The sequence below is a fragment of the Trachurus japonicus genome, chromosome 24 (assembly GCF_045865225.1).
Source record: "Trachurus japonicus isolate A0001 chromosome 24, Traja_1.0".
Lineage (NCBI taxonomy): Eukaryota > Metazoa > Chordata > Actinopteri > Carangiformes > Carangidae > Trachurus > Trachurus japonicus.
Genome location: NC_140930.1, coordinates 30,460,739 through 30,476,774, shown reverse-complemented (window position 1 = coordinate 30,476,774; position 16,036 = coordinate 30,460,739). Strand labels below are relative to the sequence as shown.

General features: G+C 37.2%; 1 protein-coding gene across 1 annotated transcript in view; it reads left to right on the top strand.

Annotated features, from left to right (window-relative positions):
• Window positions 1–10,652: 10,652 nt before the first annotated feature.
• The window catches only part of LOC146962204 (uncharacterized), a 30,017-nt gene continuing 24,633 nt past the window's right edge, over window positions 10,653–16,036 (top strand). The window contains exons 1-7 of the mRNA XM_085771741.1: window positions 10,653–10,774; window positions 11,541–11,645; window positions 11,772–11,823; window positions 12,545–12,697; window positions 13,805–13,969; window positions 14,713–14,865; window positions 15,676–15,828. Of these exons, the coding sequence (XP_085627867.1) occupies window positions 11,544–11,645; window positions 11,772–11,823; window positions 12,545–12,697; window positions 13,805–13,969; window positions 14,713–14,865; window positions 15,676–15,828 (778 nt within the window). The 5' untranslated portion in view covers window positions 10,653–10,774; window positions 11,541–11,543. The remainder of the gene's footprint in view (window positions 10,775–11,540; window positions 11,646–11,771; window positions 11,824–12,544; window positions 12,698–13,804; window positions 13,970–14,712; window positions 14,866–15,675; window positions 15,829–16,036) is intronic.

Sequence of the window (16,036 nt, the reverse complement as noted above, 5' to 3'; positions counted from 1 at the left end):
ATTCAGTTCAGCTCAGTTTATTGTCATTCAACATGTTAAAAACATGAAGGAACAAAATGTTCATCTGGACAGCAGCATAGTAGACCCTATAGCAATACACAATTATTAAAATAAGAACAAATAGAAGTAGATACAATAGAAAGAAAAAAAACATCAGTATAATTTTTCCATCTGTTTACACATGACTTCTTTTTTTTTTAGATTTTTTTAAAAAAAAATTTTTATTGTGAGAAAAACACGACAGACAACACAGTGAACATGAATTGATAGCTTACATCGATGTGTACATAAAATGTGAAATAAGGTGTGTGTGTGAGAGAGAGAGTCGGTTATATTATATAAATGGTGATCATAATAATGATAAAAAAGAAAATTGGTGAATAATAATAGTAACCTTGGTCATAATAACAGTATTAAAACAAATGAATGAATAAATAAAAATAATAATAAAAACAAAAAAAAATGTGACAGCAATAACTCAACAGCAGTTTTTACACATGACTTCTGATTCCCTGGAATGAAACCTGCCAAGAGAGCAGCTCAGCCACATGACTCCACTAGTGTCCAGTTACACCAGCAGACCCAGAAATGATTTCAAAGGTCTGGGTTTAAGTAACGACCATGACAGAAAGGTCAAGTCTCAGATTATTACTGGAATTGCTGATAAACCTGTGAAACAAGTTGTTGAGTGATGTTTGTGTTTCTCTTTGTTATGTGTCATTGCCACTGTGAACAGCATCCGTGCAGCCATGGAGTCTGTTGCTGAGATTGACCAAACACAAAAATGAGAACAGATGAGGGGGTTGGGGGTGGGGGGTGGGAGTCTTGCCTGGGGGCAGTTTACAGACACAAAGCAGATGAAGGGTTAAAGAGTTTACCAGTCAGTCATCGACAACAGATTCCTCCTGTCTTTTGCTTGCCATCACTTCTCAAGTGAAGTGATTCAAGGAAGGTGAACTTAATGGCGCTGTCACTCTTCCTGTCACCAATCTGTCAGCCACAAACAGTAACTGAACCAACAAGTGTCTGATTACTGTTTTTCTCTCACCTGTAAAGAGATCACTGGGACACTTTATAATTTTAGTTTCAATCCAGTTGCACTATCTCATGGAAATGAGCTTTTACAAAACTCATGATTGTTTTTTTTGTCAAAGCTGAACTGTCTTACTTTCATAGATAACTTAAAAACTGACCACATGCAGTAGCTGCATTAAAGGCCTTACATTTTTCACTTATCCACTGTTTCATCTAAAGTTTTTATATCTATACAAGATGTATCTGTGGTCTTAAAAAAAAACCTAAATCCATATGAAGAGTTCATTTGCAAAAGCAGATAAGTGCCATTTGGAAAAAAAATGAGCTGAGGCTTTGTAATTATTCTTTGCATAGTGTAGTTTTCAATAAAACTTATTTTTTTGAGATATGTCTGTTTTGTTACATCTCAAAGTCACTAAACTTTGGTTTGACTGATATCACCTTATGTAAATAAAAAATAAAAAATGAAGATTCTAGAATTTTTAAAAAACGGAGTTATCTGCTTTTGCAAATGAACTCTTCATATATATTATATATTTATCTCTATGGCCAGTGAGTGATGTTAAGTGGACAACAAAGTGCTGGTGAAGTTGAGGAGCCCAGGGAAATCAGCATGTGATTGCTCCATTCGGGCGCTTCTCCACAGCATCAGTCGCCACATTCTGACCCGATGCCCTTATCAGCAGTACAGTAGCCTACCACTTAACTGTGCTTTCAAAAACTGTGACAAATTACTGATGCAAAATGCATTTGTTAAGGTGGGGGCCAGGTTTGGTTTGATGTAGCCACAAAAATAACTGAGTTAGGATTAAAGGGATAGTTCACCCTAGAATGATATTTCGCTCATTATCTACTCACCCTCATGTTGACTAAGGGCTGGAAAAAGCAGTGCATTTCAAAGCAACGGTTGCAAAGGGACACCAGAGCTCTTCGTAAAAAAACACACACAAAAAAACATCCAAATACCTCCATGATGCTCGTATGTAATGTCCGTCTTGTGCTGAAGCCCCAAATTGCGTAATTGTCCCGAAAAAAATTAAATAAGTCTATATTTTAAGCTTGTTTGTAGCGGAAGCTTCTCGAAGCTTCTCGAAGCTCCTCTTCCTGGTCCGTCCAAATCTCGCGTGATTCGCAGTAACCGCACTGACGCCGGCGCAAATCACGCAAGATTTGGACGGACCAGGAAGAGGAGCTTCGAGAAGCTTCCGCTACAAACAAGCTTAAAATATAGACTTATTTAATTTCTTTCGGGACAATTACGCAATTTGGGGCTTCAGCACAAGACGGACATTACATACGAGCATCATGGAGGTATTTGGATGTTTTTTTGTGTGTGTTTTTTTACGAAGAGCTCTGGTGTCCCTTTGCAACCGTTGCATTGAAATGCACTGCTACGCCAAGACCCCCTGTAACTCAGAGAAGGGACGGTGGACTCTGAAAATTCTTCCAGCCCTTAGTCAACATGAGGGTGAGTAGATAATGAGCGAAATATCATTCTAGGGTGAACTATCCCTTTAAGGAAATTTTATGTTTGGATTGAAATTACTACTGAATTTAATTTATGTGGACTTTCTTTATGTTTTGTTCAGTTCAATTTATTGTGAAGGAACAAACGTGTTCATTCAATTATAACCTTTATTTAAACTCGGAGATATACTGTATTGAGGAGGAGTAACCTCATTTACAATACAGCCAAGATGAAAACATATAAGGACAGAAGACAAAACATTTGAAACATACAAAGGCATAACAGAATACCGGAAGTTAAAGGTGACAAGGATAAATTGAAACATAAGTGTAGTTAAAAGCAGGAGCAGTTAGAGGTAAAATAAGATGTAGTTATGGTTTTAAATTGTCTTATTGATAAAGTGAGGTCAGTTTCAGATGATTTTACAGAGTGTTCCAGGTTGTAGGTGAACAGTAAGAGAAACTGGTCTTTCCAAGTGACACCCTTATAATAATAATTATAATAGTAATAAGAATTATAAAAAATAATAAAGATTATCTAAAATAATGAATAGAATTGGACATAAAACAAGCAGCCATTAGTCAGGGCAGTGTAAAGTGCATCCTCAGCCTCTGGGAAGAAGCTGCACTTTAGCCTTGTTGTTCTGGCTTTGAGACTGCACAACATTCTTTTTCTATGAAAGAGCAAAACACACAAACACAGGAACGTTGTTTTGTTTGTTTATATTTAATAAGGTCACACCCTTCTTCAGCCTGAAACTGCAGACAGACTGAGTACAGCAACAACATGGTTCCTCAGGCCTGGCAGAGCCCTGCAGTGTTTTTGGACAAACAAACTGCAGAGAACACATTAAGGGTTGGGTACTGAAAACCAGTCCTGCATTGGCACTTACATCAAAGTTTTTTTTCACCCTCAGCACAATAGCTGCTAGCTGGAATAAACTAAGTATACTTTTGCCAAAAAATGTCTGATCACTCAGTCAGTCAGTCAGTCAGCCATGGACATTATGCCATTGTTCATGACAGCACATCATATCTTCATAGCTAAATTGATTGAGTCACGGCCTGTGCAGCTATAAATATCAAACACTATTTAAACCTGCAGCTCCACACATTTGGTATCCGCAGCACATACCAAGGAAGAGTCAGCCAGTATGTGCTGAAGATATCACAATAGGCTGCTGGCTACGACACACCTAGGCCTGTCACAATAAGTATACAGTATACAAGTATAATAAGTACATACTGTGTATAGGAATGATATGATAGTATAGGATATGAAAATGTGGATCTATAGTATAATATAAAGAGTATACATATATATGGTTGTAGTAAGTGAGTGAGGAAACTAAAAATTATTGGTTTTTCTTGTATTGTTTTGTTTTTTCATTGTGTTGTTGTTTTGTTTTTGTTTATGTACTGATGTTTTTGTTTTTTGGGTTTTTGCTTTTATTGTATTCTGAATATATGTAATTCTGTCGGACCCCAGGAAGAATAGCTGTGGTTTTGCTGCAGCTAATGGGGATCTTAATAAACTAATAACTAAACTAATAATGAATAACATAATTTCACAATTAGTTTACCTAATCACAATTATTTAGCATAATTGTTAAAATAATTTATATTGATCTCTAATAAAATATCATGAAATATCAATCATATTTCATCACTATTTCCTCGTTGATTTCCACCATTTGTGGTTTGACTTCTCTTTTAACGACATAATCATGTTGTGCCCCCGTCTTCTGCTATGGTTTAATGGCATATGAAAGGCCACAATTGGCGCCACAAACTGTTTATCTGGAGGCATTTCATTTCTAATATTGGATAACAGCATTGATGAGCATCTATTGACATTAGTGTCATGGATTTAGTTCCTGTAGCCTAAAGGCAAAAAGAAAGGCAGTTTTTATTTGTATGTTCCAATGTTTAATGCCAGTAAATGGTTCTTCTTCAGGTGTATGTGTATTATTAAACCATGTTTAGGCTTATACTGTAATTGTGGCATAAAATCACCAGAAAAAGACAATTGAATCATTAATCACTTTTACTTGTATATGGCAATTAATCATCAACTAAATGTCACGATTGTGACAGCCCTAGACACACCTTTTATTAGTGTTAGAAGTTGTTGAAAATCTTGATGATTGCATCAACACAGTTACATAAGTTTATGCAGTTGGTTCATGAAACATATTACTTTCCTTTACACTTTACACAGGCACGCCAGATTTTTCCCACACCCAGTGGTGGGAAATTTAAAGTTTTTGAAGGTTGGGTTTGTTTCTTTAAGCAGCATTAACATATTGAGATATATTTGTTTGTTTTGTAGATTTTTTTGATTTACTTGGTTAAATCTAAATAAATCTAAGATGCCATGAATTGTATTAACTTAAATTACAGTAATGGTGCATTTTATGTTAATTTACATATTAAACACATGTATGCAGAACAGAAGATGAATACCCTGGTTTCCCTAGTGCTTTGTGTTACCCTCTTACCATATTGTCTTCAAATTGTTGTTTCTGCAACTTTTGCAAATTTCCCATAAACTGTTAAGGAAAAGGGAAATACATTTTACTCTATAAAATGTAAATCGATTGATGAGCCTTAGTGCCAGATATTTATCTTAGTTTCATGCATAAATGTTGAAGGGGGGGGGGGGGCTGATAAAATCTGACAAGGAAACCAGGGGAATGATTAAACCAGTTGAGCCACCGCCAGTGCAGTCCCGTACTATGTTTCAGGAAGTTTTGTGAGCCGCACACTTCTCATAGTTCAGCATACAGGTTTGGCAGCCTCTACACGCCGCAAAACTCTGCAATGAAGCGTTTTCTAAACACATAAAGGAACAGTTACAGCAGAAGTGGAGAGAAAACGTTAGCAATGGTAAGAGATTTGGCTGATTTACACTTTTCTTTTTTTTCTTGGAATAAGTTTTATCAGGTGTTTCTCAGGGATAGACTCACTGAGGGAGTTTGTTGTGTAGACATTGACCTATTTTCTGAACAAAAATCATTTTCTGTGGTCTTTCCTCAGCAACCAACAGCTTTGTGAATGTATGAGCGTGTGAAACAGAGATAACAGAAAGAAACACCTGTTTGCTTTGATTCATGAGCATCATTGTTGACTTAAAGCTCTGCCTGCTGGTTTCCTGTGAATTGACTGTTTATTGCCAGGTCAGTGTGGCTGTCAATGCGCTTGTGTACTGAGAGAGGCAACACTGATGGTAGACAATTATTGCTTGAACTCAGATTTATTTTTCTAATAGAATCTTTTTTTTTCTGCTGAAAGTTATAGAATACTGTGAAAACTCTCTGGTAATATTCTGGTCAAACCTCAGTATCAGTTAATGAATCAATCAATGTGATTGACGTAGGGGCACATGGGAGATGCTTCATTTGTGTATGTGTGTGTGTGAGAGAGAGAGAGAGAGAGAGACAGACAGTGTGTCTCCTGGAGGGGCGGGATACAGCGGGAACTTCCACTGAGTGTTTTGAGTAGTTACGATCTTTGTGTTTGTGGATAAATCTTAGCACTGTGATATCACCACAACCATAGCGATGCTCTCACGAAACTTAATAGGTGTGCAACTGCAATAAAGATCAAAGCGATGGCTTAGTTGGGTGCGGTCGGACCCATGAGTGCTCAGTATTGATGTTATGTTGGGATGGAGCGTCGTCATGTTGATGTGTGCTGATGAGACCCCATCACAAGATAGTGTCAGGTTATAAATCCTGTTGGCATTTGCACAGTATTTACACTTCTACTTTCAATTCTTTACTGATTCCATATGATTCTCTTTGTGTGTGTAAAAAAAAAAAAGAGGTGTAGGGACAAAATCATCAACATTACAGTAAGCTATCAATAACATTTACACATTTACTACTACTTAGAATGATAGTTTAAAGGTGAACTATGCTAGATGTGTTTACCTTAATTAAATTGTGTTAAATTGTAGTGTCTCTTGGCCAAAAAACAACCTTGTAAAATCAGCGCCTCCGACCTGGCCCCGTAATCCTTAATCTGTTGTTTATGGCAGATAAGAAGACACAAACACTGCAAAAACTCAATATCTTACCAAGAATATTTGTCTTATTTCTAGTCAAAACAAAACTCATTATACTTAACTCATCACATTAAAAAGTAGCTTTACTTCTTTCAAGCATTTTTCACTTGAAATAAGAGGGTTAGTGGAGCAAGTTTTTCTTTCTTATTACAAGCACAAAAAACTTGCTTTCACTGGCAGATTTTTCTACTTATTTCAAGTGAAAATTAGTTTAAAACAAATGAAAATGATCTAAAAACAAGTTCATTGTTATCTTATGAGTCTTATTTTAAAGCAGAAGTAAGCAATATTTTTGTGTTAATATAAGTCTTATAGTTATATCTTCAGACAGCAATCACTTATATAGAGTGTTTGGACCGAAACACGGGTCTGTCAGTCACTCTGCCCTGCTCTGAGCCGAGGAGAAAACTTTTCTTGTATCCCACAAGCTTTATCCAATGAGGAGAGAGAGCGGAATGAAGGGCTGTGTGTGCAGCCAAGGGATGCGCGTGAATGTGGTGACGTAGGGACGAGGACCAATAGATCCATGACGAGGGCGGGGGCTACTAACTCCATCGGCTGACAAGAAGTTAGCCAAAACGACCGGATCGCTTACTTCTGCTTTAAGTGAAAAGAGTTTAGTTTTGACTAGAAATTAGACATTTTGACAAGAAATATGACAAAGATTCTTGGAAAGATTTTGAGTTTTTGCAGTGAATATTAGGGGATTATCTAGTGACTTTGTTGATACAATTACTAGTTTTTTTACAAATTATTATTAGTCTTCTGTTGGTTCACTCATATACTGTTAGTAACCTCCTGCTTTTCCTGCATGGTGTATTTGGTCTGTTTCATAGGCCCTGTAGAGAACTTGCTGTGTAATGCAGTTTTGTGTCAGACGGTGTGTAAAGTGTATTTCTATGTGTAGCTCCTGATGATGATTTGTTTAATCAGTTAATCATTGCAAACCATGTGAAATACAGCTAGGAAAATAAGTACTGAATGTGTCAGCAGTCTTGGGTGATGAGCGTGCATATAGGCCATGGCAGTTGAGTGTGTTACTCATTGCGTTTTACCTGCTTATTCCAGGTCTTTCTAGCTCTCTGTGAGTGGTTCTCGACAACTCTTCTGAGTATTCTTTTGACTCCTCTGTCAGAAATCTTGCAAGGAGCACCTGGTCGTGGGCAGTTTGTAGTGAAATGATTTTCTTTTCACTTAGAAACACATCTGTAACCAAAGCCATCAGTATTTTATTTCTATTTATTTGTTTATTTGTAACGGGACTCTGCGTATTCATGAACATATAACATGTAAATACACCAGATTTAGCTCTAAGGCTGCAGTCCCGCAGTTCACACAAAAACATTAGACAAGAACAAGAACAAAGCACAACATGGTATGAATACCATATCACAATATATCAATATATGTTTTGCAGCATAAGGTTAAGAGAGCTCTTTGTTTTTACCCATCATGAGATGCTTCTTGTGTGACACCTTGGTAATGAGAAACCTTTTTATAGTCAATTATGACCAAACCGGCTCATATTAGCACTGATAGGGGACAGGATTATTTTCTAGATAGGCTACTGACAGATTTCAGCTGGTTTATTTTCTTTCCAGTCCTTTTTGCATACTTCATACTTATTCACTGTGTCATTTCACTTTATTACACATAACTTAAAGGTGTTAGCTACAAGTTTAATTCCTCCCGGCCAGTAAGTGTCGCACTCGCACTCACACTCACCTGCTCTCGCTCCAACCTTCAATTGTACTGGTTGCCAGGTATACCAGCAGCTCTGGTGTTGACAGTGAACTGGAAACACATCTGAATCATTTCACACTAACTCAGCTGCAGACGAACCCGACAAACCTGCAGCATCACGCCTGCACCGGAAACGTTAACAGTACCGGCTGACCATTAGTAGGCATTAGCATTAGCACAATGCAATTTTCTCCACAGAGTTATCAGGATCTAGCCCCTGAGCTCCGCCTCACGTGACATCAACGTATTAATGCTGCGCAAAGATCATTTAATGCCGACGTTGCCAACATAACCACTTGTAAATATTTATATTGGCCCCGCAAAAATTTATAAAACTATTATTTATATACTGTAAAACTACTGTAAAATGTATCCTTTTATTCTGCACCCCTCTAGATGTACTATGGATGTATTATTTTTGAAAAGTGAATTGTTCTGATGAAAAAGTTATAGCTGTAACCTCTCATGGACATACTATATATTTCAGTTTCTTTGGATGTCTGGATCACTTGGGTTGTAACTGACATCATGCCAATAGCCCCATCAGAGATAACACTATAACCACCTGCCTAATATTGTGTTGGTCCCTTTTTCTGCCAAATACGCAACAAACTGTGATGCACTATGTATTCTGACAGCTTTCTGTCAGAACCAGCATGAACTTCTTCAGCAATTTGAGCAACAGTAGCTCGTCTGTTCGATCAGACCACGTGGGCCACGTATATCAATAAGTCATGGCCGCCATGACCCTGTTACCACTGTTCCATCCTTGGACCACTTTTGATAGATACTGGCCACTGCAGACCGGGAACACCACACAAGAGTTGTTGAGATGCTCTGACCCAGTCATCTAACCATCACAGTTTGGCCTTGTCAGACTAAATCAAATCCTTCCACTTGCCAATTTTTCTTGCTTCTAATACATCAACTTTGAGGACTAAATGTTAAAAAAAATGTTGATGCGTTCAATACTATTTTTCCGGCTGTATATTGTTCGCTTATCCATGGTTTGAAAATACTGAAAATACCAAACATTGTTCATATTAATAACTTTACCTTATTTTTTTTTAAAAACATTCACTATGGTAGTCACCAACATTACAAACTAAAATACATCAATAAATGAAAATTAAATACTTTGCATAAAAGTGAAAATTAATACCGGCACATACAGTACATACATAAGCAAGGTCAGATGGTTTTAATTAAAATTGTCTATCACTCCTTGTTTTGTTTTTCAGGGTTTCCTTAGTTTGTTGATTTTTGTTATCATGGCAAACATTTGATAATTTATTTAATTCCTTTCCTATATTTTTTTCCATCTAATACTGACATGATTATACTGGGCATCTCCAGGGTTGGGCAGAGGCTGGTTGTCCATGAGTGGAGTGGACTGTTGTTGTGTCCAAACTTCACTCCTGATCTACTGCACTATATTTACAGTCTATTATGTGACTATCCAAATTGCTCATGCACATTATGTGGACACCCCAAACACTGCTAAATTCAACAATGCCCAATGACATGTGCATGTGTTTGCTACTAACGATCCTACAATGCATGGTCCACTGTTTACAGTTGTAAAAATGTCCCTGATGAGGTACTACAATGATAATTTGTAAGTGTCTGATTTATAAATTGGTTACTCACTATAGAGTCACATATTGACTGTTAGAAGGTGATTATGAGGTGAGGACAGAATGACTTTAGTCAAAGAATCTCACATTAAAACACTGGTAGGAGACAAACATACCTTGTACCAGCCCTTTAGGTTGACTAACTGGAGCTAGCTATCTAGAGCAGCCTCTATTAGATTACACAATGGTGCAGTAGCACAGCACATCAGGTTACAGTGTGTGGATAATTAAAGTAGAGAACAAATTCATTTAAGATGACAAGGTAATTGTAAAAAATGTTATGCAATTGTCGCTGGTTAATTGCAGTAGCTCGCAGGTTTATTTGACATGGCGAGAAAGGAGACATTACATCACACATCTGCACATCAAAAACACAAAAAAGTTGTCATTTGTAAAATTTAGGGTCTGGGTTTCTGGCCCACAACACAACAGAAGGATTACATTAAAAACAAAAAAAGAATGCTAGTATCACAATAATTCCTTTGTTAATCGCTGTACCTGTGAACAGAGCCATGCTGTCTGAGGGTAATAACATTTAATGATGCGTGACTGCCTTTCATGTCTGCACACTGACATTACTATGTAGGTCAATGTCAGTATTGGCCGCCAGGTTACAACAACTTAAGGACATAAATTGTGGGTCATATTTTAATGCTTTTCTCACCCCTCCTTCAGTTTTACACAGTTCTCCATTCTGGTGAATTTGAACAGATGAGCCATTAAGCAGCTCTTGAATCTGTTGACTCAACGCCAGTGCTATGTGGAAGAGCTTCTGTTCAATGCAGCTAACCTCGCCTTACCCTGAAGAGGACATCCATTAAAGGTGAGTGCAAGTAAAAACAATGCGAGACATGCGCATTGTAGAAAAATACTTATGATGTCTGTGTCATGAATAATGGACCAAAATAGGCCAGGCATTTGTGTGTTCAGGATTTACCAGTATGACAACAGCAAAAGAACTGAAGAAAAGTTTCAGTTGCATCTAGTTGCAGCCAGTTAATCAGTGTTTTTATTAACTGGATACATTTACAGTAGAGGAGTAATCCTCCGGAAAGCATCACAAATGTCACAAAAATCATTAGCAGCTAATCCTGTATTCATTGCACATTATACAACGGACTGGCATCTAGCTATGTTATCTGTCTTTGTTTTACCCGGTCATTTGAATCATTCCATGAAGTACATGATCGTGCTATGCCACAGCCTCTTAATTTGAATTTGCTATCAATGTGATTTACAAACTATTCATAGCAGCTGCCAAACCAAATGTACCATTTAAATCACAGAACCAGTATTGCCAGTTAACCGAGCAAAACCTTGTGCGGTTCAGTCAGGGCTCGACCCTGGACGAGTTCCAAAACCACACTTTAATGACAGAGCTGGCAGTGATGAAATTAAGTAATCATTACAAAGTGAAACTCTCAAAATATTAATAATTGGCTTGAGTTATCTTTGTTCAACAGTTAATAGAAATTAAAGGTGTGACCAGTGTGAGAAGGTCACACATTTCCATTTGTGAAAAAATACTTTGAGTCGTAATTCTTGTTTTTTCTTTTGTCCCTGTCCCTCTCTACCTCTCTGTCTTAAAGGGAATGGCCATTTCTAAGAATGGCTTCACCATATTTGCCCTTCTAGTGACACTTCTTATTTTGAAAACAGAGATCCTCAGTGAGTTTTCATGTCTGGTTGCACCGGTAGGTCTGCTGTATTTACACTTCTCCACAGAAAAATATGGGGCTTTTGCTTCGATAAATAACACTGAGAAGTAATTGAAACCTGATGTGCTTTTTTTCTTTGTTTGTTTGTTTGTTTGGCTTCAGGAACATGAAACAGAAGAGGACTTCCTACCTCAAATCAGACACAGAAGAAGTGGTTAGTCTAATACTCGTGTCTGACTGAATATGCAACAGTCTGTTATATATATGAAGGCATCAGCAGATTAGTGTGTCTGGAAAATGCACCATCAGCTATCCCGCATAGTTGTTGCCACAGTGACGTTCCTTTGCAACCAGGATGTCGCTACATGAAGAAACATACCATACAAACAAACCATATTTAACTTGAACTTCAGAAAAAACACAGATTTTTTTGTCATCCTTTAAACAGAGCCAAGGTTTAAACTTTAAAGGACCCAATTTGCCATATTGGGTTTTATACAGTTGATATGGAGCTTATTGTGTTTCAAGCTTGTTACAAAACACAACAACAAAGAGGTTAAACCTACTACTTGGCTGGACTGTGTATGGGTGTGAACCATGGACAGTCACCCAGCTGCCCTAGTTTCCCAGCTACTCAGGAAGAGCAAGGATTTAAAATTTTACCTCCAACACACTAAACCTCTGCTCCAAATAAACTGCACTGATTCCATCCATCATCACTGAGGCAGAGGATTTAGTAAACATAAGACATACAGTACTGAGCAAGAGAGAACCCGAGTGAAATGGAGACAGAAGCAACTGCAAACTGCTAAACTAAACAAGCTAGCATAGAAACAACAGAAATGTCAGTATTCAGAAATGAGACAATACGAGAACTGTTAACAAATGGGGCTTCGGCCCATTGAAACTTATTTTCAAAATGTGTGATCTTGCAGTGTCAGAGGCTCCAGTGGAGTATGAGGTGGAGGTGGAGCTGAATGTGACAGATATAAGTACAGTGGATTATCTCAGGAATCTGGTGAACAATGACAACTTTTCCCTGACTCTGAATTCCACTGTGAACGTCACGGACATTAACGTCACCACAGGTAAGCAGGTGTATTTTCATGAAATTATTTCCTGTCTTCTGTTCAGTCCTGTTTGTTGTGTAATTTCTCACCTATTAACTCTGGATATCTAGAGCACCATAAAACTGTTCAAGCTTGTCTCAGACACTGACTTCCCTCACTGTTAATATGTGTGCCATGACTTAAACTTTTAAAAAGAAACAAGCTAATAAACAACCAAGACTGATTTTGAATAATAGTTGAAAGCGCTGTCGAACTCCTCCAGTGGGTCACCAGTTACATGTGAAGAAAAAACTAAAAATCATTCATTCATTTTTGTAGTTCTCTCTATTTTTTTATGTAGTAGTATTAGTAATAATGGAAACTTTTTTGTTTAGTTTTAGTTATTTAAATGAAACCATCTGAACCACAAATACTCATGCAAAATGGGTTGAAACCACTAGTTTAATCCGTAATAATGTGTTGATTTACTGTATAATACTGTATTTTTTGCTCAACAATGCACATCTGTTAAAATAATGCAGTCAGGGGAAAAACACAATATTCCACTTTGAAATGTAGTGAAGTAAAATAATAATGTGAGTAAAGTATGAAATACTGTTACAAATTACCAATTCAGTCTGTGCACTGGCTCTGTTGTTATTCCACACAACATTTAATGAAGCTGGTTGACCATAGAGCTGGATTTGCACAGACAAGAACATGACAGTGCAGTCTGAAGCATCTTAGACAGTTGGTCCAGCGCATTGGAGCCGATGAATGAAACTATTCATGTGAGGTGAAGTTGCCCTCAACCCTTAATCTGATGATGATGACCTAAAGATTGGCTAAACGTGGGGAAAGTTGTGGTCTGGAGAGAGAGAAGATAAGAATAGTACCTACAGTACAAGTCATTCGAAGGTTAGGATGTTTAACCTAAGTGACCATTTCTTTTGAAAGTAACACATACTCCTGCAGCAGCTGGGCAGCATAGGAGATCTTACCCTGCCCATTGAGAAAAAATACCTGTTAATAATGATGTTAATGATTTGTTTCATATGGATACAACTGATTGCAGAACTGCCAGAGTTTTGTTGCTTTGTTGATCTCACTAAACAACTTTTTGTTGTTTTCTCTTATGTGTTTTAGTGTGTCAGCTAAACGGCAGCCACTTCCAGTGCATATGTCAGGATGAGTATGTCTGGTCACACATGAATTGCTTGACATATGGAGCCTGTGATGAGATCATCAATGAGACGTGCACATGCATCAACAGTATTCCAACCGATGGGGAATACTGCCAGCCAAAGACAGGTGACGCTTACTGATTTGAATCTGAAGTCTTAAACACTGCATCGCTACATCTCTACATCACTTTTATTGTTAGAATCAGCATCACAGTCAACATCACACACATTGACGTAATATTTATTGGTAAAAACATAGTTAATTCTAGTTAATGTTGAAACAATATTTGAATGAAGGGAGAGCTCAGAGCAGAGATAATTGTGAAAAGTTATGGTTGCAACAAGGACTACAAGACATACTAGAAAGTAACAAGTAATATTATAATATGAATATAAAACAATAGATATTTTTTAGAATACTATTCTTGTTCAGTTAAAACATATCTGCGAAACTCTGTGCTATCTTTTTATTTTATTTTTTTTTACATTATTTGTTCCAGCCATGAATTTTACCAAACAGGGAGCATGCTGTTCTCTGACCAGCAGAGGTCTCCACTGAGCAATGATTTGAAGACTGAATACTCAAGTTGTTGATATTTCAAAGTGAAACGACATAACCTAAGACATTAAAAAACAAGGTTTTCCAGTACTTCCTTACTCTGACAACACATCTGGGCACTGCAACACCCTAAACTACACCAACAACTTTACTGTAGTCCTTACACAACTATACTATTGTTGTCCTTGTGACCCTAATGACAACACCAACACCAACACCACTAACCTGGAATTTTATAAATTTGCTTATTAACTTACACTAACATTATTTTTTGCTTTGTTTTACATAATCTTTACTTTCTGTCTCTTCAGCTCCTCTGGTTGAATATGAATACCTGATTTCCATTGAGTTAAACGTCTCAGATGTTTCTGTAATCAATCAACTGAGGACATTTCTGAGCAACATCAGTTACCCCGTCAACATCAGCAGCAATGTGCAAATCATTGAGGGCAACATTACTACAGGTAGGATGTTTTTAAATGTGGTTTCACAAAATCATTTTTAAGTTGTATCATTATGTTTGTAGCAAACATCCAAATCCATCATTTTCTGTCATTGTACCCTGATTTTGGTCTCCATCACTTTCCGATAAAGTCAGTTTATTAAGCCACTTAAAGACTGACTTTGTTTATTAGATAGATGTTCAATTTATTCATCTTTTTTGTTGTTGTTGTTGTTGTTGTTGTTGTTGTTGTTGTTGTTGTTGTTGTTGTTGTTGTTGTTAACAGCAAACCTAACACTAGCATCAATTTTTGTTGGACGTACTTGAAATGACTCTCCCACCTTACTTTCATTTCCATGTCAGTTTGCTCTCCGAGCGGTGGTGGCTTCCAGTGCAGATGTGAGGATCAGTACCTTTGGTCATGTGACCAATGTTCTACGTATGGATTCTGTGACAACAGCACTTCTGACACATGTGACTGCATCAGTGCCTTCCCTCCTGATGGACAGTATTGTCAGCCTGTTGGCCAGTACAGTAAGTGAATGCAAGAATATTTCTTGACAGGACAACATTGTGGACTAAATGATAAAACCATTCGATGTAATCAGGATAATCAAACCTTGTAAATGCTCCAACTGTCAACCACAAATGCTCATTACTGATACAAAGATGTTTCACCTACCAACAGACTCCACAACCTGTTTCCCATCAACAACTGTTACACCAACAACAAGTAAGTCTGACAAGATGTGTGACCATTAGTTATACATCCGACATTATATATATATATATATATATTTTATTATATCATCTTTACTTTCTGTCTCTTCAGCTCCTCTGGTTGAATATGAATACCTGATTTCCATTGAGTTAAACGTCTCAGATGTTTCTGTAATCGATCAATTGAGGACATTTCTGAGCAACATCAGTTACCCCATCAACATCAGCAGCAACGTGCAAATCTTTGAGGTCAACATTACCACAGGTAGGATGTTTTTTATTTTGGTTAAACATTATCATTTTAAATAACATCATTATATTTGTAGCAAACAGTCAATGAATCAAAGTCGACAATTTTCTCTCATTTTACATCTATTATGGTCTCTACTACTTTCCAGGAAAATTCTGCCTTAATTCAGCCACTAAATGATTGACTTTCTTTATAAGATAGATGTTAAATGTATTCTGTTGTT